Raw genomic sequence first — 27,237 nt, 5'->3', positions numbered from 1 at the left:
GGCAAAATTTATTATGGTTTATAATGGCAAATGATACTTTGAATATTACATGTTAATAACTTGATTGGAATTATAACCTTGAGTTGACAGTTTGATACTTTGAAAATTTTGAGCCAGCTCTACCCCCAAGGGCTGTAGGGTGGGGCTCAAAGGAGTCAGTGTGCTAAAATTTCTTCATTTTCCTTGTTTAGAATCAGAGGACCTAGTTTCAAATACTTTTTAGTCTGAAATCTGTATGCTAGATATTGAATAAGGTGGTTTTATTGTTTTTTAGCTCACCTGCCCAAAGGGCAAGTGAGCTTATGTCATGGTGCGGCGTCCGTCACCCGTCCGTCGTCCGTCCGTCCTTGTCCGTCAACTTTTCCTTTAAACAACTTCTTCTGAAGAACGGACAGGCCTAGAGTCATGATATTTGGCTGAAAGCTTTGTTGGTAGGAGCCCGACAAAGTTTGAGAACTAAAATGACCTTGACCTACTTTCAAGGTCACAGGGGTCAAATTTGTCAAACACTTCAAACGACTTCTTCTGAAGAATTGAAAGGTATAGAATCTTTATATTTGGCTGGTGGCTTCCTTGGTTAAAGCCCAACAAAGTTTAAGAATGAAAATTAGTTTGACGTACTTTCAAGGTCACAGGTGTCAAATATGTCAAATGCTTCAAACGACTTCTTCTGAAGAACTGAACGGTATAGAATCTTTATATTTGATTGATGGCTTCCTGGGATAGAACCCGACAAAGTTTGAGGATGAAAATGACCTTGACCTTCTTTCAAGGTCACATGAGTCAGATATGTCTAATGCTTAAAACGACTTCTTATGAAGAACTGAAAGGTATAGAACCTATATATTTGGCTTGTAGCTTCCTGGGAAAGACCCCAACAAAGTTTGCGAATGAAAATGACCTTTACTTATTTTCAAGGTCACAGCGTTCAAATATGTCAAACGGTTCAAACTGCTTCTTCTGAAGAATTAAAAGGCATAAAATTATAATTTTTTGGCTGGTGACTTCCTGGGATAGAGCTCACCAAAGTTTGCGAATGAAAATGACCTCAACCTACTTTAGAGGTCACAGAGGTCAACAACATTTTAAAGGATTAGTTCTTAAGAACTAAAAGAAATGGATTCATAAGATTTGGCTGGTAGCTTTTTGGAATAGAGCTAACCAATTTGAGAAGGAAAATGACATTGACCTACTTACAAGGTCACAGGAAAAAATATGTCAAGCAACTTCTGAAGAAGAATAAAAAAGCATAGAATCTTATAATAATATTTTGCTGATAGTTTCAACAGATGGAGCCAACAAAGTTTGTGAGGGAAATATTTTTAGTGCAATATGATATTTTAATGAGAATATTTTGCTATGATTGCTTAAATATTCAGGTGAGCGAATCAGGCCCTCTAGGGCCTCTTGTTGTCACTTTGAATAATATTTCTGTTCATGTTAAAAACAAAATCAACTCTCTGTATAAATATATCAGGTGACCGTTAAGGCCCATGGGCCTCTTGTTTAATCTATGAGTCACATGTATCCATTTTTCTGTACTTCAGGAAACTGGCTACCTATTTCACTACTGTGAAGATTTTCAAGAACGATAACTCTTCCATGCAATTACTATGTGTATATGGTTTTATTATAAAATGTCAATTTTTAATTGTTTATAGATTATTCATTTTACACAATTTCAGCATTTATGAAATTGATATACATTAATGCCATACTAATCTATGTCAGTATCATTTTTATTGACATTATATTGCAAAAAATTGTGCGTTTCATTTTTTTCTTCAAAATTCACTCCTTTTTACATAAATTTCCTTTTAAAATCCTTAAAATTCTGACAACCTATATTTTTTTTGTGGCAGAAAATTTTCTTTACTGCAATATAACTACAAAATTTGAAGAAATTCTACTGAGAAATGGCGACACAATCCTATTACCTTTATGTGGAGTATTCTCTGCATGGATGGAAAGATCATCATGGGCTTTATTTAAATTGTAAATTTCAGTAACTCAGGGCCATCCGTTCTCCCTTGGGGAGGGGGTAAATTTTACTATAGTTTATATAGGGAAATTACACTTTTGGGTATATTTTGAGAATTTTCTGTAGGAAATTATTTTTACTTGGTAAGAATCATCCTTGGAGAAAGATAGTATCAAATTGTAAAATCGGGATTCCTGGCTCCAACCCCAGGGGCCGCGGGGCCTCAAAGCGAAAATTAACCAATATTTCAAAAATCTTCTTCTCCAGCCTCAGAGGTACTACAGTCAATTTCTCTGCATGGATGGAAAGATCATCAGGGGTTTTATTTAACTAGTAAATTTCAGAGTATTCCCGGGCCATTTGTTTTCCTTTGGGGAGGGGGTAAAATTTACTATAGTTTATACAGGGAAATAATACTTTTGGGTATATTTTGTCCATTTTCAGCGGGAAATTATTCAAACTTGGTTGGAATGATTATGATGCCAGATGACAATTAGATCATATGAGAAAATAAGATCCTGCCCGCCCCAGGGGCTGGAGGGGTGGGGCCCAAATGGGGATTATGGTTAAAAAGGTAAAGTTTACAATAGTTTATATAGGGAATTAACACTTTTAGGTATATCTTGGAGGAAGATGGCATAAAAATATAAAATTGGGATTTCTACCCCAACCCCAGGTGCAAGGGCGGGGCCCCAAAGGGAATATTAGCCGGCTTCATGTTTAATATGGACGTAACCGAATTGCGTTCATACCGGCATGAAAATTAAAAAAACACTGTTCAATCCATATATTTACAATTGTTTTTTTTTATATATGCGTCATCCTTTAAATCGACATTGGTGGAACAGCCCAATTTAAATAAAATTGACACCAGTAATTAACCGTAGTTATTTGAGCAAAGCGACATAACTCTTATTGAACAAGTTTAATCTATGACGTCATAAGTAAACCACAAGTTACGTCACAAGAGTTTTTGCTTTCATACTCAAATGAAATGCATTTCTGCTGGTAATGTTCATGTAGTGGGTTTCAGCGCAAATGTAAATATACATTACTTCAATGCAAATTATTACTCAAATTCTTTTTCGGTGGTACCCCTAAAGAAAACCTTGAGTCCTCAGGTATGTTAGATTTTTTCCTGCAAGCTTAGGTAGCAGTGTAAAGTAGAAATGGCCTGTTTTTTTTTATAATAAAGGGCATGTCTGAGAAACAATACATGGCTAGTGGATTCATCCTGCACAACACACCAACATAATATGTATATATATTTATAAACTACCTTATAAATACAATTTTTTAGAAAAACGAATTTCCTTTTTTAGAAGTTTTTTACCCAGATTTTGGACTTGTGGAGACCATGGTTACCACACCAAAAAAATGCAAAAAAGTGCAAAAAAAATTAAACTCAGAATTTGACCATGACAGATAAAAATAAAATTCTTCAAACCCGTCTTAAATTTGTTGAATATCACCTGCTCGATAACAGAAATACTCATATTTTAGCATTGCTTCATCTGGTCCAATTTTTACAATTTTTACACAAAAATACACTTCAAGTAAAAGTAGCTTTTGTTGCGTAGACATAGATTTGTAAATGGACAAATTTTTCTTTCAAACCAAGTGGGGCCGCGGTGGCCAAGTGGTTAAGGCGTCTGACATTCTGCTACATGTACCACTAGCCCTCCACAACTGGGTTGCGGGTTCGAGACCTAAGTGGGGCGGTTGCCAGATTCTGACCGTAGTTCGGTGGTTTTCCCCCGGGAACTCCGGCTTTCCTCACCACCGAAACCTGATACAACCATAGCCGTTAATTAAGGACGCAAAACACAAACAAATAAAAAATCCAAACCAAGTGATTTTTTTCTTTCTTTGAGAATTGTAATGCTTACATAGTCCATTTCATCATGTATATGTCAATTCAAGTGCTTATTTAAAAGAAGTGATACATGTAATTATACAGGAGTTATTATTTGTACTAAAACATCACCCATGGCCACAGTCTGCTACTCTATACTGGTATCTTATTGTACTGAAGGGTATCTGAGGTCGTGTTGTTCCTCCTGTTACATTGTATTGAAGAGTGGTATAATGATAGAGCTTACCATGATCAGAAGATAACATTTTGTTGTAGGGAGGTTCAGGGACAGAGCTCGCACTGTTTATGAGGTTACACCTACTGCAGGGAATAGTGGCCTTCCATCAACACAGGACAGAAGAAGCTGGCAGATTGCTCAATAAGGTGCTGTACATTAAATTTCAGGAATCGCTTAGGCAATAACCAATATAACAATGCAGCTGTTATTAACAATGATTCCCCTCTGACAGTAGAATTTATAGTAACAATTCTCCTATAGCAGTAGAGTAAATAGCAAAATTTCTCTAGCAATAGATCATTAAGAAGAAGTTTCTTGTAGATAAAATCACAATCATATTATCAGACTTGACCCTGGAGTCTTGCCCCTCCCAGGCCCTTAGGACTTAGGCTCTATATATCACAACAAGGAAACAACTGAGACTCTCTCTCTAAAACAAGATATACTATTTCTGGGCATGAAAGGATGAAAAGAGATATGCTAACAGGATTGACCTTAGGTCTACTTTTGATAACACCCTTGGTTAACACAGAAATGGGAGAGATCCTCACCCTATAACAACAAATACAATTGTTGAGTTTTGAAGATCTCAATACACATGGATGCTGTGGCTGGGTGGTCAAGTCGTCTGACCTTCTACAACCACTAGCCATCCACCACTGGGTGATGGGTTAGAGGTCCACGTGGGAGTCGCCAGGTACTGGCTGCAGCTGGTAGCTATTTTTCTCTGGATATTCCATTTTCCCTCCACGTACCATAAACCTGGCACCAGAATTGATAATAGGACGTAAAACACAAACCAAACACATTAGCTTGCAGTATTGATTCCAGGGTCCAGCCCCGCCCCTAGATACTTAGTCACACGTCATAACATGGACATGATTGAGATAAACATTCTTCATATTACCACACATTTGATTGCTGAGCTTAAAAAGACAAATTAAAATTATTTTTTATACACTCATGATTCACCCTTGAGGACTTTGGTAATAACTTTGAAACTGTTAAAATCACCATCATTTTATCATATATGTGTTTGCTGGGCATGAATTGAACACTATCATGATAACAGGATTCTCATGTTCTGTATAAAATAAGGTATTACAAACCATTGCAGCCAAATGGGTAGGACATCAAATGGGCTATGTCTTCAATGTCCTACATCTCACAAACGAAAGTACAGATTTTTATGCTATGTGGTCTGAAACATCATTGAGACAAGATAATCATATTTTGAATTTATGAATTTATGCATCACCTGAGGCATATGGGTGGGCCTAAGATATGAATTCAGGGCCTTTTTGCTTGAAAAGCCTGCATTCTATATGTCTGCATGGATTGTAACCATCTTTAGTTTAACTCTTCACTAGAGCAAGATGATCCTATTTTGTATAACTGGTTTGATTCACACCCACACAGTCGGAGGGATGAGGCTGCAATAGAGAAATCTCAGGTGTAAAGCTGTGCTACTCTAAATGATTAAGGTCATCACCATAACACCAGACCTGGCCCGGGGTCTTTCTCTGCTCCTAGAGACATAGCTCTAAATGATTGAGGTCATCACCAAAACACCAGACCTGGCCCGGGGTCTTTCTCTGCTCCTAGAGACATAGCTCTAAATGATTGAGGTCATCACCAAAACACCAGACCTGGCCCGGGGTCTTTCTCTGCTCCTAGAGACATAGCTCCTGAGTAATAACATGGAAATTGAAGAGATTCCCACCCAATATCTATTTACAGTAAACTTATATCTGAGGAGATTGGCTGTTACAAGTGTGTTGTGTAACAAAAGACATTGGGTGTAATGAGACGAAAGTATATCCCCAACAAAACCCATTCTTTGTCTTTGTATTTTTGTCCTTGAACCAAAGAGATGACTTATTGCGAGATATCGTGTATAAGCAGAGGGGATTGCGAGATATCGTGTATAAGGAGAGGGGATTGCGAGATATCGTGTATATAAGGAGAGGGGATTGCGAGATATCATGTATAAGGAGAGGGGATTGCGAGATATCGTGTATAAGGAGAGGGGATGCATAATCCAGTTAATTTTACCTTTGTATAAGGAGATGTCACTGAGGTAAATAATCTCTTGGGTAACTTGAAACAACATGGTTTCGTAACTGTAATTGTAATGTAATCATGGAAATAGTTGAAATCCTAACCCCATATTTGTTGCTTATGAAGAAATTTAGGAATATATTTTGGTTTCATGAATGTTCCTTTGGTAATGACTGTCTGGCCATGGGACTCAATTTTATTTATAATACTAGTAGTTCTCAACTTATGTTTAGATCCTTGCCTGAAGTGGATTTGACAAAATTTTGTCCGGAGCGTCTTTGGCAAACGGGGATTCAATTTTTTATAAAAAGGGCTGAGGGGCTAAGTTAAATAGGGGAAAGACAGGAAGATCTTTCTCCTTCTGAACAAATGAAGGGTCTTTTAAACAAATGGGGTTTGGAGCATCCATGGGGAAAGACTGGTCTCAATTTTGTATAAACTCATGAGGTTGTGGCCTCCCTTTGGGGCAGAGGGATTGGGGCCAGTAAAGGAAATAAAGAAAAAGATTATAAATCTTTCTCCTTTTTTACCTAAAAAGGATTTTTACTTAACTTTTGGGCAACAGGGGAAATAGAGGTAAATCTTTTGACTGCTTTCAGGATTCAAACTTTATTTGGTTTAGAGGATCGTTTGGCAAGTGGGATCAAATTTTATATAAATGGAATCTGTGGCCCCTAGGGGGCAGAGGGATGGGGGCCCAATAAAAGAAATATAGGTTAATCAATAAAAGCCTTTACCTCCGTATGAATTGAGTGATGTGAACCCAACCCCATAACCAAATACACAATTCCTAGGCATGAAGAGCAGAAAAAAGTGATGCTAAGAGGATTGACTTGGTGGTCCAGGACTATCCTTTGAGACTGCCTCCTTGGGTCTTAACAGTGAAGCAGTTAAGATGATATCCCCAGGACATAACTATGTACTAAATTGCTGGGCATGAAGAATACACTCATGTTCTTGGTGTCTTACCCATGCAAAAGGATTAGGTAGTCCTTCTTGCAGCTTGTATTTCCTACACTTCTTTGATAACCTTGTACAGCATCCACAGGTTTTATATTGAAAAGATAATATAAGGTGAGCTATTAAGGCCCCTAGGTCTCTGGTTCTTCTACTGTTTATGTATACATCTTATAAGTTATTCAACAGGTTTCAAGTATTATAAAAATAAAATTATTAGTAAACTTTTATATGCCCCTGGGCTTCTTGTTTAATCATAATTTCATTTTAAAACATTTTGTGGTTTTAATGTTTTTGTCTTATTCAGGCTGAAGAAGAGCTACAGCGGTTAAATGTAGATGAGGACAAACTTGCTCAAGGTAACAATTCTGCCATAAAAACAGCATACTGGGATGTATAGATTTCTTATTCAAATAATAATTTTTAGCATGAAATAATCTATTTTGCAATTGAGCAAAAATCAAAACATGTTTGCAATTCAGTACAGATATATTATGTTTTTTAGGACTAGTTGTGAGGGACTTAAACTTGACTTGGCTTCAGATATTTACATATGAATGAAATACAAAAGAAAAAAAAAGAAAGAAAAAAAACCAACAGCCACACAAACAATTTGTTGGATATCTTATCCAATGGTACGTAAAGAATACTGACCATCGACCATTCCAGTGGACATGTAGGCATTATTTTACTTACCTATGTGACGCTGACTATACTGATAACACACCCATAACAGTACATTGCTTAAGGCTAGTGGAAGGACGCTGGGCTCGTGACCGAAGGGTTGCGGGTTCGAGTCACAGCACGGCACTGTGTTGTATCTTTGAGCAAGAGACTTTACACCGCTTGTTCCAGTCTACTCAGCTGTAAATGACTACGTGGCTTGGCAGTGCTAGAATTGTAGAATGCTAGCTGTGAGTGCCGAAATGGCTGCACCGGCTGTATGCTCCCCAGGGAGTTGAGAAAGATATTGGCTGGTTGCAAAGGCCCTATAACCACGGATAATAATTTGTGAACTGCTTTGAGAGGACCTATGAAATAGGTTGTGATAAAGCGGAATATAAGAACCTCAAATTATTATTATTATTATCTCACCAGGTCCGAAGGACCAAGGTGAGCTTATGCCATACCGTCGTCCGTTTGTCAACAATTTCTTAAAACGACTTCTTCTTCTTAACCACTGATTGGAATTTAACTAAATTTGATTGGAAGCATCCCTAGGTGGTGGGGATTCAAAAATGGACAAATGGTGGGGTCTGACCCCCCAGAGGGCTTAGGGGCGGGGCCAAAAGGGGGCAATTTTGCTATATTGCTTTAAGCTACTTCTTCTCTTGAACTAAAAGATGGATATCAACCATATTTGACTGGAAGCATCCCTGGGTAGTGGGGATTCAAAATTGTACAAATGGTGGGTCTGAGGGGCGCTAGCCAAAATAGGTTATTTGNCCCCCCCAGGGCTGAGGGGCGGGGCCAAAAGGGGTCAATTTGGCTATATTGCTATAAAAGACTTCTTCTGTAGAACATTTATTGCCATGGATATCGATCATATTTGGTCGGAAGCATTCATGGGAGGCAGGGATTCAAAATTGTTCAAATAGGGGGGCTGACCCCCCCGGCTAGAGGGTGGGGCAAAAAAAGTGTATTACTTGGAAATGGTTGAAATCCCCACCGTATAACCATATATACAATTGCTGAGTATAAAGAGAAGAATGCCCATTTGCTTCCAGGATGGCCCTACGTGTCTGGCCCCACCCTATGAGACATGGTCCCTGGGCCATAACTTTAAAACAGTTGAGATCCCCACCCCAAAACTATATATACAAATGCTGGATATAAAGAGACGAATGCAGTCATGACATTAGAATAGACCCTGGGGTGTGACCGAACCCCTAGGGACCTAGTTTCTTAGTCACAGCTTGGAAACAGTTGAGATCCCCACCCTATAACCATATACACAATTGCTGAGTATAAGGAGATGAATGCACATATGCTTCCAGGATGGCTTTGGAGACTTAACCCCTGGGTCATAACTTCAAAATGGTTGAAATCCCTCGATCCCACCCCAAAACTATATATACAAATGCTGGTCAAAAAGAGACAAATGCAGTCATGGTATTAGAATTGATCCTGGGGTCTGGCCACAACCCTAGGGACCTAGTTTCTCAGTCACAGCCTGGCAATAGTTGAGATCCCCACCCCATAACCATACATGAAATTGCTGGGCATGAAAAATCTAATACAGATATGCTAGAAGAATTGGCCTTGGGGTCTGGCAATTATTCCCTTGGATCTTATTTGAAGAATATTTTGCCATGATTGCTTAGATATCCAGGTGAGTGATACAGGCCCTTTGGGCCTCTTGTTATTAGATATCTGACTAATGCATGATTTATACAAAAATATATTATCAGTGAAAGCCAGCAGATGGCCAAAATAGACACTCATCCTTTATGAAAGAAGGGTATGGTCCTCTTAGGGCTAAACGTCAGGGCCAATCATGGTGAAATTAGTAGACATGAAGAGATGAATGCATCCATGCTACCAGAATTGGCTGTACAGTTCCAGGGCCAAGGATTGACCTGGGGATCTGGCCTTGGCCCTGACCCTTGGGACTTGCTTCCATAGCATAGAGACAGATGAGCCCCACCACCATTGCCACCACCACCACCATTCAATTGTTAGCACCATGACTGTCTCAGGGACTTTGATCATTACTTAGAACCAAGGTGAGCTGTTCCAAGCTCCTACACCATATCTATCTTGCAGATTATTCAATTTGTGTGAGAACAGTTGTTGTTATCCATAAACAACATAAACAAGATAGATTTTTTTTTTCTTCTGCAACGTTTCCAGAAAAGCATTAACACAAAAATCTATTTTGCCAGCCTGATGAATTACATTCTTGAAACAGCGTATACATTCATTTTCTTTGGTATTATAGCAACAGAACAAACAGTCAATTTCATATATTTTTTATATCATAAACAGTGTTTACCATTTGAAATGTGATTTCTAGAAAACTTGTAGTCCAAACAAAACAGTTTTCATTCTACCTTATCCTTTTAAAATCACACTTTTGAAGGAAGTTTATTCCACAGAAGGATTAATGTAACTTACACTCCATTCAAGAAATGGGATACGGTCACGCTTCTTGAACTTGGTAATTGATGATGTTGAACCACAACATCAATTGTATTGCGTGTCGTGTTTTCATTCTCTACATAGGAGTGTGTGGAGTTAAATGTCTGTTTCTGAATGATAAGCAGTCTCTGGAAAACAACTTCATCGAGGATTCATTTCTTTGTCCACTTATATAGATTTGATTTTGAAAGTTTTGTAGCCAGCGTGACTTAGCTTTGAATCATCATGTAACAACACAAAAATAATGCGATTTTGCACATTTATTACAACGGTAAATAATGAAATCTTTAAACGGTTTTTATCCACAGGATTGCATTTGTTTACACATATAATTTCATATAGCTACGAATTGCACACTTCGTCAGTGCAACCCATTCAGTGTTTACGTCAGAAAATAGCATTTGGGAATCCCCAACAAGACTGCATGTGTCACTATGTGGGGCGCGAGATCAATTACTGTTATCGACCAATAGTGAGAAAATATCTTACTAACATTATTAGAGAGTCGCTTACAATTATTGAAACTGTTATAAATACTACTGTACCAACAATAACACGGGCCAGATATATAGTCCTCATCAATCAATGTATACATCTGCAATCTTGTTTGTTACTGTACCAACAATAACACGGGCCAGATAGTCCTCATCAATCAATGTATACATCTGCCATCTTGTTTGTAACTGTACCAACAATAACACGGGCCAGATAGTCCTCATCAATCATTGTACATCTGCCATGTTATTTGTTACAAGGGCTTAATTCTGACTTAATTGTTTTACATAATGGAGTGTAATTTTGTTTTGTTTTGTTTTTTCAGTGATACATATGGGTTTCCAGGAGAGAGATGGTCGATTAGCACTTAGGTTAACCAATGGGGATGTTGAGGCCTCTATCCAGTATATCATGAAAAAGCGTGAGGTAATAAATCCAGTGAGATTATATCATTCTTTTGATTTACTATATAATACTTTTTACAGTAACCTGACCTTAAGTGTCACAGAAATGTGTTTCTGTTTAATTTCTCTTTTAAAACGACAATCATTTGAAAACCTGAATGTCTTATACACAGTGTTTCTATCAAAAATTAATAAAAATCAATAAAATGCTTAGTTTAGATTTATATATAAATACAGTATAACCTGTCTAAACCGGCCCCTGGTGTCTAATTCGGATCCCTGTCTAAACCGGCTGCAATTTGTGGTCCCGGCATCTATATACATTTATATAGCACCCTATATAATTTATAAAATTACTCTAAAGCGCTTTACAACATATTGTTAATGGTATAAGTTATATTTATGAAACAAAAACAAAGGCTTACAATCACATTTATACATTTAAGCAAGCAGATAATCATCGCAATATGCACATAAATGAACAAATAAAGGGTGGTATTTACATGACGTCTTTGCAATGAGCTTAAAATGCAGACGTGTAGAGGTGAGTTTTGATGTCCGTCTTGAATTTGGCCAGGGTATTTGACTTCTAATAGCAGATGGTAAGCTATTCCACAATGTGGCGGAAACCCTCCCAAAGCACCAGTTTCCATAGGTCACAGTACGAGATTTTGGGACACACAACAATGATTCTGACTCCGATCGCAGTGATCATGACGGCTGATACAGGGTACCAAGCTCCTGTAGGTATTGGGGAGCTGTTCCATTCAGTGCCTTGTATGTGTACTGCGACCTGTATCGTACTGGTAACGAGTGCAATGAATATAGCACGGGTGTGATGTGCTTTCTCTTTCGAGTACGAATAACCAGCCGTGCTGCAGTGTTCTGGACCCTCTGCAGATGACTAGTTAGTTTGTCAGATATGCCACAGAGCAGGGCGTTACCATAATCCAACCGAGAATGCACCAAAATTTTGCATGCATCTGCAGTTATAAACTGGCGAATACAGCCGATGTTCCTGATCAGGTAGTAACAGGATTTGGCAATAGCGTTCACTTGTTTCTCCATGTTCAGTAAACTATCAAAGTATACCCCTAGGTTTTTAACAACTGGGACAGTCCTAATAGTTCTGGTACCGAGCTTGAGCTGGAGAGCCATTGTTTGCTGACACTTTCAGGTAAAGACGATTAGTTCTGTATTTTCCTGATTAAGCTTTAGCATGTTGGCATTCATCCAGGTACTGATATCTATCAGACAAGCTTCCAGATTTTCTGAAATTGTATCCCAACTGTCCTGTTGTTTGATGACCATGTAAATTAGTGTGTCATCAGCATAGCAATGATAGCGAAGGCTATGGCGACGACAAATCTCTCCAATTGGTTCAGAGTACATGCAATATTTTCATGGTCCTAACACCAACCCAAATCTAGTACTTTGTCATGTGAGGTGGTAGGTCCGATGGCAACACACTGTCGTCGTTTACTCAGATGAGACTGTATCCAGCATAGTACAGTATCTGTCACTCCATAGGAGTACTCCAGACGTTTATAAAGTATGCCATATGGTCGATGACGTCAAATGCAACTTACAAGGGTAGCATGACAAGCACTGCTCTGCACTTGTTATCCAATGCAGAAGCTATGTCATTATGTACACATAGGAGGGCCATCTCAGAAGAGTGTCCCATGCGGTAGGCCAATTCCATGTTGTCATGGAGACTGTTTGCATGTAGAAGCTCTAAACGCCGGGACACAACCTTCTCCAAGATCTTAGACAGAAAAGGCAGATTTGATACTAGGCGGTAGTACTTCAACTCCTCCTTGTCCATTCCAGGCTTCTTCAACAATGGTCTAACATGTGCCTGCTTGAAACACAATGGAACCTTTGACTCAGCCAATGATTTGTTCATGATTGAGGTCATCAAAGGAAGCATGCAGTGCATTAAGACATTGCTTTAATAGGTCTGTAGGCAGTGGATCAAGCTCACAGGTTTTTGATTGCGAGGTCATGATAATATTGTGCAACTCGTCCTGGGTTGTTTGTGAGAGCTTTGTCAATGGTTCCCCATCAAATTCAATGTCAGCAGTCATGACAGAGATATCATTGTCAGCAGTAGAGTTCACTTCGGCCCTATTTTCCCTGATCGAGCTGATTTTATTCAGAAAGTAATCACTGAACTTGTTTGACGCGTCTTTTTCAGAATTACAGCTTGGTAGGATAATTTCACCTTTCTGTCCCATTAGGTTTTTGGCGAGTCTAAAAAGCTGTCTATGACCCTTACAACATCCTTCGATTCTTTCCGAATAATAAGCCTTCTTTGAATGAGTGAGGAGTGAACCAACTAGCCGACATTGTTCCCTAAAAATCTGTTGGTGAAAGGTTAATTTGGTCCGTTGCCCATGTCTCTCTGCTTTTTTTCTGCGGTTCTGTTTTTCTACGCGGAGATTTTAATTATACTACGGGGCATTCTGTCTCACAGTTATCACCTTATAATTAGTCTGCAGAGGTGCGTGTTTCTTTATAAGGGCTTCTATACCAGATGTGTATGAAATTTCGCGGAATTTCCGGAAGCTCACCTCTTTCTTTGCATGATCTGGCTTACTACAATTTAGTGTTGCGTAGACAGCAAGATGATCACCAGATTGGTTCCCCTTTACATCACTTAGACATGGATCAATCACTGAAATTGCTCCAAGAATGACTGAGTTATCTTCCCTCATTATGACCACGTCCAGTGTGTGGCTATGGGTGTGTGTAACTTCTGTCACATGCTGAATCAGACCCCTGGAATCTAGTAGCCCAGATAACTGGTGAGCATCAACATTAGATAGATCGTCTTAGTGGAAATTTAGGTCACCCGTGATATTAATCTCTTGTGGTACAACAACTTGGTGGTCTAAAAAGGTAGACCACTCATCAAAAAAACACTGTATTTCGGAAAGCATTCTGTTCAGATGGAGGAGACCTGTAAAAGATACACAATCTAAATTGTTTATCACCAGCTATGACAGAACAAGTCTTGTTCTCAACGTGTGTGTATACATCATCATGGCTGGAAGAGAGATGTCTCACACTTGGGCCTTTCTTAAACAGAACTGCCACCCCACCACCATGGTTGCCGAGTCTAGCATTGTGGAGGAATCCATAGCCTGTTGGTATTAGCTCAGCTAGTACCTGGTCATCGATATCTGAACCTAACCAGGTTTCTGTCAATGCAATAATGTCAATGTCCTGAGATGTTACAAAATCCCCGATGGACAATGACTTATTCTTCACCGAGCAACAATTTAAGGACACTAAATTCAGACGAATAACTGACTTACTGTGACCAGCTGTTGTTGGCTTGATGACATGTAAATTCTCGTTCTATACTGATGATGTCGGAATCCGTGTGAAAGTATCATTACGAGAATGCACAATAGTGTTGATGCCTGATACTTCTTTAAGTGCAGTGTGGCCCTGCAAGAAAGTGTGAGGCATGCAGACAGACCATTTGTGGTGACCAAATGGATGAGATATACAGTGTTCATGGCCCAAGTGGGTACAACCACTGGTACCATTTGATTTAACTCCGATAACACTTGGTAATCGCCTAACAGCACCCTTTCCTGCCCGTGTCCCACGTCTTGTGTGCAATTTTTTTTCGAATTTGATTCCTAAAAATCCTCTAAAAGATGTGTAGTAATATCATAACTCACTGGTCTAAATGGAGAACAGATCTACTATACTTAAACATATATGAATAATAGAATCTTTCACCCTCTTGGGGGTTAGATAGGAGAATCTCAACCCGAGGGGGAAGATTCTTAAGTTGCCAAATATGAGGCTTTGCCGAGTGTTTGGTGGCAACTTAAGAATCTTTTCCCAAGGGTTGAGATTCCCCTATCTCACCCACAAGGGGGTGAACGATTCTTTTTCTCTTACCCCTGTTCTCCCATTGTGTATCATATACACAATGTAACGATAACGTTACATGCTAAATTCAGGGTTGACGTGACGTTGATGGATAGTTGACCTGACGTCATTGTATTGTTGAAGTGACGTCATGCCATTGTTATGAAAAGGGGAATCCCCCCGTCTCAACCCTAGGGTGAGACAAGGAAAGCTCACACCGGTAAAAGTGCAGATACACCTGTCCCGGGTAAGAGAATGTGATATCAACCGCCACTGATGCCTCTTCTGTGGCATGTACAAAAACAGTAGTGCAGCAGTACAAAGCGTCTAGAACATATCTACCAAATTTCTGATTCTGATTCTGGAAGGGGCCTCACATGGACTTTTCTTTAAGGTAAAATTACTACAAAAGGCATCAGAAAAGTACTACAAATGGCATCAGAAAATTACTACAAAAGGCATCAGAAAAGTACTACAAATGGCATCAGAAAATTACTACAAATGGCATCAGAAAAGTACTACAAATGGCATCAGAAAATTACTACAAAAGGCATCAGAAAAGTACTACAAATGGCATCAGAAAATTACTACAAAAGGCATCAGAAAAGTACTACAAATGGCATCAGAAAAGTACTACAAATGACAATAGAAAATTACTACAAATGGCATCAGAAAAGTACTACAAATGACATCAGAAAAGTACTACAAATGACATCAGAAAAGTACTACAAATGACATCAGAAAATTATTACAAATAGCATCAGAAAGTAAAGTCAGATTTTAGAGTATTACTATTTTGAATTGTTATCAAGAATCATTGAATCAAAAAATAATACTGATATTAATCTTAAGTGCTATTAAATATTTACATTTATGCTACAGGCCTGCCAGTGGTCCCACATTGGTGCCTCTTAAGTTAACGCGAGATGACAAATTTGTGACGAGATGTCTCTAACAGATCAAAATTTGACAAGGCACAAAAAAGATTTCTTAAAATTGTATTGATATATTAACTTTCCAGAAAAAATACAGTAATGTTTCACATGCAGATGATCCCGTTTATATTAGCAAGAATGATCAAAAGCTGAGAGAGGATACAGAGACGGGTCAGATATATGGGGCAAAAATCGACGGTAAAACAAAGATGGCGTCTATCCAAGCCCAGATAATATTTGACCACAAATGATTATTAAAGTTTACGTATCACTACTATGTAAGTCAAATGTGAAAAGAATGTTTAAATATACAAATATACTTAACTAAAAATGGTATATGTTATATTAACTGACTAGAAATTCAGAAAACACCTGGACAAGTGTGCGTTCGCGAAAGTCGAAACGGGTTGCATCAAAAATTTTGCTGTATAAATGATATAAAAAAATTACAGACATCACTTCGTCTCATCAACAGCAAAAAATGTAGACAACTCGCCCAGCGGCTGAAATTCTGTCCTCTGATATACAAATTTAAAACCAAAATAATGACAAAGTTTCAAATTCAAAAACTCTAATTATAGACGAGAAATGATCTCGAACTATTTCAACAATGATATGGCAAATGTCAGCGTTGGTAAATAAGTATATTCGTGAAAAATACAAAATTTGCCAGAAGCCTACAGGAGCAAGCCTTATCAGGCGCTAACCGGAAGTCAAATTCCCAATATTCCTTATATAATCATAGTAGTTCAAACCGGACCCTGTTCATTCTGAAAACCGGCGTTGTTCCACAAATGATTGAATCGTAATCCATGTAAAAACAACCTGTTCATTCTGGTCCTGGTATTTCTCTCTACGATCTAAAGCAAACACATTCTAATTAAATTAGCGCTATCCAATGTTGGGTCACCCTTCATTTTCTGTATATTTTTTAAATAGTTAAACGTTGCAATTGATTCATTTCTCTGTTGTTTATGTTGACACACTTGTATACAGATCGTATGCAAAACACTACATTTTTGTACCTTCAAAAAATGACATGCCGACCCTGTGTAAACCAGACAAATAGTTTGGTCCCGGTGACATCCGGTTTAGACAGGGAAACTGTATATGAAATAGAATAAAATACAGAAAATGATATAGAATATCATATACTGGAAAAGGGAAATATTGTGCTGAACTTGAGTAGATCCCATCTCTCACTTTAGACCAATATTACACAATATTAAATTTGTTTCAGGAAAAAAAAGAAATAACTAAAAAGGTGGAAGAAGAGAAACGGAAGAAAAAATTGCAAAAATGTTTAGGGTCAACAGCAAAGGGAGATAAGTATGTTATTGTTGCATGTATTTCAAGAAAGTTTTATGTATAACTTTATCAGCTTAGGAGTTTCTTTCATTTCACACATTATAGCTCATTTTGAATATTGTTGGGATTTTAACCTGATCATTAATGTCAGGTGATCACATATCTTGAAACAGAAATGTCTTTCACCCCTGAAAATTTTGACTAGGTTACTAAAAATATGGCTGCTCGCTTCTCTCCAGTAAAACCCCTCTGAATCAAATAAAATCCATCATTTAATCGTAATTGGTTGTAGGTGTATTTTTCATTTAATATAAATCAAATCACTGAGGTCCTCACAAAAAAAGCTATCAGCCATAAAAACTTTGATAAAAAGATAAATTGTGGTAGCCATTGTTATAGTCTTATTTATTGAAGTAAAGGTCATTCACTGAAACCATGTAAAAGCCCTTCAGTCTAGAAGTCGCTCCTTGCCAAATATCATGGACCTAGGCCTCTTCCTTATTTACAAAAGGTTGTTAAAATCTTTTGACATATTTTACCCTTTTGACCTTGAAAATTGATCAAGGTTAACCCTTTCTTTAAACTTGATAACCAATCCCCTCAAATATAAAGACCCAAGAAATGTTACCTTGAAATAGCACATTTGAAATTAAACTCCAACAAAAAACTGAAAATTAACCTTTTACACAAATATGTTTCCTCAGAAAATTATGTGCATGCATGCTTGTACTAAATTTGGCTCATACTGGACTGGCAAATCTAGAACTGACATACTGGACTGGCAGATCTAGAACTGACAGACTGGACTGGCAGATGTAGAGCTGACATACTGGACTGGCAGATCTAGAACAGACATACTGGACTGGCAGATCTAGATCTGACATACTTGACTGGCGGATCTAGAACAGACATACTCGACTGGCAGATCTAGAACAGACATACTGGACTGGCAGATCTAGAGCTGACATACTCAACTGGCGGATCTAGAACAGACATACTGGACTGGCAGATTTAGAACAGACATAGTGAACTGGCAGGTGTAGAGCTGACATACTGGACTGGCAGATTTAGAATAGACATACTGAACTGGAAGATCTAGAGCTGACATACTGGACTGGCAGATCAAGAGCTGACATACTGGACTGCCAGATCCAGGGCTGACATACTGGACTGGCAGATATAGAGCTGACAGACTGGACTGGCAGATCTAGAACAGACATACTGGACTGGCAGATCTAGAACTGCCATACTGGACTGGAAGATCTAGGGCTGACATACTGGACTTGTAGATATAGATCATACATACTTGACTGGCAGATCTAGAACAGACATACTGGACTGGCAGATCCAGAGCTGACATAATGGACTGGCAGATCCAGAGCTGACATACTGGACTGGCAGATCTAGAGCCGACATACTGGACTGGCATATCTAGAACAGACATACGGGACTGGCAGATATAGAGCTGACATACTGGACTGGCAGATCTAGAGCCGACATACTGGACTGGCATATCTAGAACAGACATACTGGACTGGCAGATATAGATCAGACATAGTGAACTGGCAGGTGTAGAGCTGACATACTGGACTGGCAGATCTAGAGCTTACATACTGGACTGGCAGATCCAGAGCTTACATACTGGACTGGCAGATCCAGAGCTTACATACTGGACTGGCAGATCCAGAGCTTACATAATGGACTGGCAGATCCAGAGCTGACATACTGGACTAGCAGATCTAGAACAGACATACTGGACTGGCAGATTTAGAACAGACATAGTGAACTGGCAGGGGTAGAGCTGACATACTGGACTGGCAGATTTAGAATAGACATACTGAACTGGAAGATCTAGAGCTGACATACTGGACTGGCAGATCAAGAGCTGACATACTGGACTGCCAGATCCAGGGCTGACATACTGGACTGGCAGATATAGAGCTGACATACTGGACTGCCAGATCTAGAGCTGACATACTGGACTGGCAGATACAGAGCTGACATACTGGCCTTGCAGATCCAGAGCTGGCATACTGGACTGCCAGATCTAGAGCTGACATACTGGACTGGCAGATCAAGAGCTGACATACTGGACTGCCAGATCCAGGGCTGACATACTGGACTGGCAGATCTAGAGCTGACATACTCGACTGGTAGATCTAGATCATACATACTTGACTGGCAGATCCAGAACAGACATACTGGACTGGCAGATCTAGAACTGCCATACTGGACTGGCAGATCTAGGGCTGACATACTGGACTTGTAGATATAGATTATACATACTTGACTGGCAGATCTAGAACAGACATACTGGACTAGCAGATCTAGAACAGACATACTGAACTGGCAGATCTAGGACAGACATACTGGACTGGCAGATCCAGAGCTGACATACTGGACTCGCAGATCTAGAGCCGACATACTGGACTGGCATATCTAGAACAGACATACGGGACTGGCAGATATAGAGCTGACATACTGGACTGGCAGATCTAGAGCTTACATACTGGACTGGCAGATCCAGAGCTGACATACTGGACTGGCAGATCTAGAGCTTACATACTGGACTGGCAGATCCAGAGCTTACATACTGGACTGGCAGATCCAGAGCTTACATACTGGACTGGCAGATCCAGAGCTTACATAATGGACTGGCAGATCCAGAGCTGACATACTGGACTGCCAGATCCAGGGCTGACATACTGGACTGGCAGATATAGAGCTGACATACTGGACTGCCAGATCTAGAAAGATCTAGAGCTGACATACTGGACTGGCAGATCCAGAGCTGACATACTGGCCTTGCAGATCCAGAGCTGGCATACTGGACAGCCAGATCTAGAGCTAACATACTGGACTAGCAGTTCTAGAACATGCATATTGGACTGGCAGATCTAGAACAGACATACTGGACTGGAAGATCTAGAGCTGACATACTTGACTGGCAGATCTAGGGCTGACATACTGGACTGGCAGATCTAGGACTGACATACTGGACTTGCTGATCTAGAGCTGACATACTGGACTGGCAGATCTAGAACTGACATACTGGACTGGCAGATATAGAGCTGACATACTGGACTGGCATGTCTGGAACAGACATATTGGACTGACATGTCTGGAACAGACATATTGGACTGGTATGTCTGGAACAGACATACTGGACTGGCAGATCTAGAGCTGACATATACTGGACTGGCGGATCTAGAATGTAAACCTCTAACATTGTTATTGTATCTCACCATGTAAACCTCTAACATTGTTATTGTATCTCACCTTGTAAACCTCTAACATTGTTATTGTATCTCACCTTGTAAACCTCTAACATTGTTATTGTATCTCACCATGTAAACCTCTATCATTGTTAGCTCACCTGGTCCGAAGGACCATGGTGAGCTTATGCCATACCGCAGCGTCTGGCATCCGTCCGTCCATCCGTCCACTTTTCCTTTAAAACGCTACTAGTCCTGAACGGCCAAGTAGATTTTGACTAAATTTGGTCTGGAGCAGCATCCTTAGGTCAAGGGGACTCAATTTTGTATATAATGGTGGGTGTGGCGCCCCTTGGGGCAGATGGGCGGGGCCGAATAGGGGAAATAGAGGTAAAACCTTCAAAATCCTTCTCCTACCCTAGGGATTAAGGAATTTTATCCTTATTAAGTCTGGAGCATCCTTGGGCCAAGGGGACTCAGTTTGTATAAACCGTGGGTTTTGCCCCCCCAAGGCAAAAAAGGGGTGGGGCCTGATAGGGGAACATAGCAAATTATTCTATAAAATCCTTCTTCTTCTGTAGGAATGACAGGATTTGGTCCATATTTGGTGTTGAGCATCCTTGGGTTAAGGGAAACCAATTTTGTATAAACGGTGGGTCTGGCCCCCTTGGGGGCTGAGGGGCGGGGCCCAATATGGGAAATATAGCAAATTCTTAAAAAATCCTTCTTCATCTGTAGGAATGAAAAGATTTGGTCCATATTTGGTGTGAAGCATCCTTGTGTTAAGGGGAACCAATTTTGTATAAACGGTGCGTGTGGCCCCCCTGGGACCTGAGGGGCTGGGCCCTATAGGGGAAATAGAGGTAAAACCTTTAAAATCCTTTTTCGACCATCGTGATTAAGGGATTTTATCCTTATTTAGTCTGGAGCATCCTTTGGCCAAGGGGACTCAATTTGTATAAACGGTGGGTATGACCCCCCCCTCCCTTAGGGGCANAGGGGCATAGTGGTGGGGCTCTGTTTGAAATTTGTTATATCTCAAGTACTGGATGGATCTTTCTGAAATTTCATATGTACTTACAGCACCTACTATGGAGTGCTATATCTTTACTTCATACCAATTATTTTAAACATATTCAGGTGAGCGTGCTGGCCCTCTGGGCCTCTTGTTTTTAGGTCACCTGAGCTTTGCTCAAGTGACCTATTCCAATCACCTTCCGTCCGTCGTCGTGCGTTGTGCGTCGTGCGTAAACTTTTTACATTATCAACTTCTTCTCAAGAACCAGTGGATGGAATTTTTTCAAACTTTGGTCAGAATCATCCTTGGTAGATGAGGCTACCAAATTGTAAAATTGGGATTCCTACCCCAACCCTAGGGGCCAGGGCGGGGCCCAAAAGTGAAAATTAACCAATATTTCAAAAATCTTCTTCTCCAGACTCAGAGGTGTTACAGTCATTTTCTCTGCATGGATGGAAAGATCATCAGGGGCTATATTTAAATTGTAAATTTCAGGACCACCGAGCTATCCGTTCTCTCTTGGGGAGGGGGTAAAGTTTACTATAGTTTATATAGGGAAACAACACTTTTGGGTATATTTTGACAATTTTCTGTTGGAATTTATTTTTACTTGGTGAGAATTATCCTTGGAGGAGGAAGATGGTTTTAAATTGTAAAATTGGGATTCCTACCCCAACCCTAGGGGCCAGGGCGGTGCCCCAAAGTGAAAATTAACCAATATTTTAAAAATCTTCTTCTCCAGACTCAGAGGTATTACAGTCATTTTCTCTGCATGGATGGAAAGATCATCAGGGACTTTATTTAAATTGTAAATTTCAGGACCACCGAGCTATCCGTTCTCCCTTGGGGAGGGGTTAAAGTTTACTATAGTTTATATAGGGAAATAACACTTTTGGGTATACATGTATTTTGACAATTTTCTGTTGGAAATTATTCTTACTTTGTCAGAATCATCTTTGGTGGATGACGGTATCACATTGTAAAATTGGGATTCCTACCCCAACCCTAGGGGCCAGGGCGGGGCCCCAAAGTGAACATTAACAAATATCTTAAAATTCTTATCCTTTGATGACATGACAAGTATTGTATTTCACTTAGTTTACATGCTGATTTCCACATCACATCTAAACAATAACATAAAGCTACCAGTACCTATAATATAACTCAGGTGACCGCTAAGGCCCTTGGGCCTCTTGTTGTATCTTGCCATGTAAACCTCTAACACTGTTATTGTATCTCACCATGTAAACCTCTAACATTGTTATTGTATCTCGCCATTTAAACCTCTAACATTGTTATTGTATCTTGCCATGTAAACCTCTAACACTGTTATTGTATCTCGCCATGTAAACCTCTAACAATGTTATTGTATCTCGCCATGTAAACCTCTATCATTGTTATTGTATCTCGCCATGTAACCCTCTAACATTGTTATTGTATCTCGCCATTTAAACCTCTAACATTGTTATTGTATGTCGCCATGTAAACCTCTAACATTGTTCTTGTATCTCGCCATGTAAACCTCTAACAATGTTATTGTATCTCGCCATGTAAACCTCTAACAATGTTATTGTATCTCGCCACGTAAACCTCTAACATTGTTATTGTATTTCGACATGTAAACCTCTAACATTGTTATTGGAATGTAAACCTCTAACATTGTTATTGTATCTCGCCATGTAACCCTCTAACATTGTTATTGTATCTCGCCATGTAAACCTGTAACATTGTTATTGTATCTCGCCATTTAAACCTCTAACATTGTTATTGTATGTCGCCATGTAAACCTCTAACATTGTTCTTGTATCTCGCCATGTAAACCTCTATCATTGTTATTGTATCTCGCCATGTACTTGGGCCTCTTGTTGTATCTTGCCATGTAAACCTCTAACACTGTTATTGTATCTCGCCATGTAAACCTCTAACACTGTTATTGTATCTCGCCATGTAAACCTCTATCATTGTTATTGTATCTCGCCACGTAAACCTCTAACATTGTTATTGTATGTCGCCATGTAAACCTCTAACATTGTTCTTGTATCTCGCCATGTAAACCTCTAACTTTGTTATTGTATCTCGCCATGTAAACCGCTAACATTGTTATTGTATCTCGCCATTTAAACCTCTAACATTGTTATTGTATTTCGCCATGTAAACCTCTAACATTGTTCTTGTATCTCGCCATGTAAACCTCTAACAATGTTATTGTATCTCGCCATGTAAACCTGTAACATTGTTATTGTATCTCGCCATTTAAACCTCTAACATTGTTATTGTATCTCGCCATTTAAACCTCTAACATTGTTATTGTATGTCGCCATGTAAACCTCTAACATTGTTCTTGTATCTCGCCATGTAAACCTCTAACAGTGTTATTGTATCTCGCCATGTAAACCGCTAACATTGTTATTGTATCTCGCCATGTAAACCTCTAACATTGTTGGTTAATCAAAGCTGATGCAAATCAGATAGATTTCTGTAAAGAGAACTTGACAAGATACACACTGTGAATTGATGAATAACTTGTAAACTTAATTTGTTCCATCATAATGGAAAGACTTACACTTGTGTGATTGCACATTGCACATATCATGCACACCATCTGCATGTCATCCTCACATAGTGCACACAACTGGGCGATATAACAATGGATTGCCCAGTGTGTGATAAAACATGCACATTTCGAGCAATATGATGAATTCGGTTGATATATGTTACAAATGAAAAAATTCTGGAAGGCTCAAGTGAAAAAAGATGCATCGTATACATATCCAATATGCAATTGGTATATTTTGAACTTCTTCTTAATACTTGCCAAATGTTTGAAATTGAGATTAAAATTGAAATTTCTAACTTTCTGAATGCACATTTTCCGAACTCATTTCATTTATCAAACGTGTTTATGTACACCCAAGGGAAAATGTAACACTTTAAATGACATCTTTTGAGCTGTCCTTTCATCAGCTCCTAGAAAAAAGAAAAAGTTAAGCTCATTCACAGGTTGAAAATGCTCAATTTTAGGGTCTGAAATGAATTCCTGAATGCATTGTTACACATTATTACAATGCCTGTTAATTAACCTGTCAATAATGGTGTTGTACTGTCAGGTACAGTACTAGTACACATAGTGAATTACATGGAGTTGATAGCTGATTAGAGTTTCACCATATATGTTACAAACAAATAAAAGTTAAGTTCCAGTATTAACCTCAACTGTTGTGCTAACAAGTATATGCTTAGCTTACTCATGATACAGTCCAGAGGAAAGCTAAAGGCCCAGTGAACCTCTTGACTATAAATTGTTGTATTCATTAGTATGTACCAATATATACAAAAAAAATGAAATAAATCATCAAAAAGAAAACATCAGGCTTTTTGCTCACCCTGGTATTCCGTTAACAGGGTCAATGTGGACACATACGAGATGTTACTGGCAATGGGATTCAGGAATGGGGCATCAGCCGAGGCCCTTCGACAATCCAATAATGACCTAAGCTTGGCCCTAGAGGTGAGTCTCAGAGCTGAAAAAGCACCCTAGTGAACTTTCCTCGTTGTTAGTTAACAAATTCTATGTGAATATACTGTAGTTGTCGAAATTTGAGTGAATTCAAAATACACAATCTTGACACACTTACATTTTCTATTAATTCAGACATGAAACTGAATGTCAGTGTCAAAATTTGAATATTGAATAAACAAACTTTAAACTTTGATTCCCTGTTAATTACTTACGCATTTTTGATGGAACGTGCTAGTTTATTTTCTTCAATTATGTTAGTGTTATCTATCATCTGATTTGAAACGATATATTGATTTCACTTTCATATCACAAAAAGAGATACTACAACAAAAATTACTATGTATTACACATGAGGATGACAGCTCTCAACAGCTGTACTACAAAAATAACTGTATTACACATGAGGTAAACAGCTCTCAACATCTGTACTACAAAAATAACTATGTATTTCACATGAGGATGACAGCTCTCAACAGCTGTACTACAAAAATAACTATGTATTACACATGAGGATGACAGCTCTCAACAGCTGTACTACAAAAATAACTATGTATTACACATATGGTAAAGAGCTCTCAACAGCTCAACAGCTGTAAAACACAATTACTATGTATTACACATGAGGTAAACAGCTCTTTAACAGCTGTACAATTTCAAGGCACTTCATCCATTCTGATTGATGAAATATCAAATTTTAACTTGCTTTTTTTTTTTACCGTGTTAAAATAGTTAAAGGTCAATTATACTACAGGTACTGCAGAACCATCCTGAACTGTTAGATCTGCCTGACCCTGTAACAATGGATTCTTCAGTATCTATCACAGATGATATGCTTGCTCAGGTAAACTGTAATGTTTTGTATCAGCACACTTTCACTATCCTTTTCTTAGTTTTAAAACACTCCTGTTGCATTCCAGAGTGAAAGTGTCCAATGTTATAACTAACAGAAATGTTTCAATTTACAATGAAATGCATTCTCTGATCCAGAGATTCACAAAATGTGTAGTTGCAAGTACATGAATGTTTACATTGAGAATATGATGAAAATAATTTCACATTCATTCTCCATTCGATCTTTATTTCATGACTCACACTGGTAATATATAATGGGAATTCTAATACATATAAAACTGGTATGTATTTAAAAGATAAATCAAAATGGTTGGAACTGTATGCTTGATTGAGGAAAATTCTTAAAAATCCTCAGGGCAGAGCTAGCAAGGGGCAGGGCTCAAAAGGAGATAAAGAGGTGGGTCACAAACAGGATGTAACTAACACACCCTGTTTGTGAAACAGACCCCTGGCAGGTCTATAATTTTAGTGAATGTTGACAATAATGGTGCTAATGATCATCTCATAACAAGTTGTTATTTCTTGGGCTCGCTTGAAATCCTAGATGTCTGCCTTGGCTTATGATTGCCAGAGAAACATTCTTACGGAGTGTTCATATTTGAATTATTTGGGTTAATACAAAATTTGAGATAGACAAGATGGTCTTGTATGACGACTAATTTAATCTCATGTCTACTTTAGATAACGAAAGAAATAGTTCAAAGTTGAGCAATATCTGTGTATTATTTATTAGAATTATGTGCCTTATCGGGCAGAGCAAAACTACTTACTGAAAGACAATTGGATTTAGAGGAAACTCGATAGTTTGAAATATTGGCAAGGGAAGCGATTCCTATACTATTGTATAGGTGTTCAAGGATGTATGGCCGAAGTGGGTAAAGGACAGTTCAAGTAGCCACATCCTAGCTATACTGTTTTACAGAGTAATAAAACACAAGGGGCGCGTCTAATTACCCAATACTACCCCATACCACCCAATACTACCCAATACCACCCAATACTACCCAATACCACCCAATACTACCCAATACGACCCAGTTATGAACCAAATACTTCTTTATTACTGTGAAATATCACCTTTGTAGACGTTATTTACTTCCATATGCCATATTTTATCGGGAAATATGCGATTTGGTGCCGAAAACATCACCGAATTGCCGTGACTATGACCCAATACTACCCCATACCACCCAATACTACCCAATACCACCCCATACCACCCAGTTATGAACGAAATACTTCTTTATTACTGTGAAATATCACCTTTGTAGACGTTATTTACTTCCATCTGCCATATTTTATCGGGAAATATGCGATTTGGTGCCGAAAACATCACCGAATTGCCGTGACTATGACCCAATAC

At 38.8% G+C, this 27,237-nt stretch overlaps 1 protein-coding gene across 5 annotated transcripts in view; it reads left to right on the top strand.

The window, feature by feature from the left end:
- LOC110461663 (NEDD8 ultimate buster 1-like) overlaps positions 1-27,237 on the top strand; it is a 105,271-nt gene that overhangs the window by 55,886 nt on the left and 22,148 nt on the right. For all 5 annotated transcript variants that reach the window (XM_021515229.1, XM_021515232.1, XM_021515228.1 and 2 more), the window contains 6 exons: positions 4,113-4,220; positions 7,400-7,451; positions 11,054-11,154; positions 17,202-17,290; positions 24,905-25,010; positions 25,774-25,863. In XM_021515229.1, coding sequence (XP_021370904.1) covers positions 4,113-4,220; positions 7,400-7,451; positions 11,054-11,154; positions 17,202-17,290; positions 24,905-25,010; positions 25,774-25,863 — 546 coding nt within the window. The remainder of the gene's footprint in view (positions 1-4,112; positions 4,221-7,399; positions 7,452-11,053; positions 11,155-17,201; positions 17,291-24,904; positions 25,011-25,773; positions 25,864-27,237) is intronic.

The sequence above is a fragment of the Mizuhopecten yessoensis genome, unplaced genomic scaffold, assembly GCF_002113885.1.
Source record: "Mizuhopecten yessoensis strain PY_sf001 unplaced genomic scaffold, ASM211388v2 scaffold10649, whole genome shotgun sequence".
Classification (NCBI taxonomy): domain Eukaryota; kingdom Metazoa; phylum Mollusca; class Bivalvia; order Pectinida; family Pectinidae; genus Mizuhopecten; species Mizuhopecten yessoensis.
This window is presented reverse-complemented; position numbering and strand designations above follow the sequence as displayed.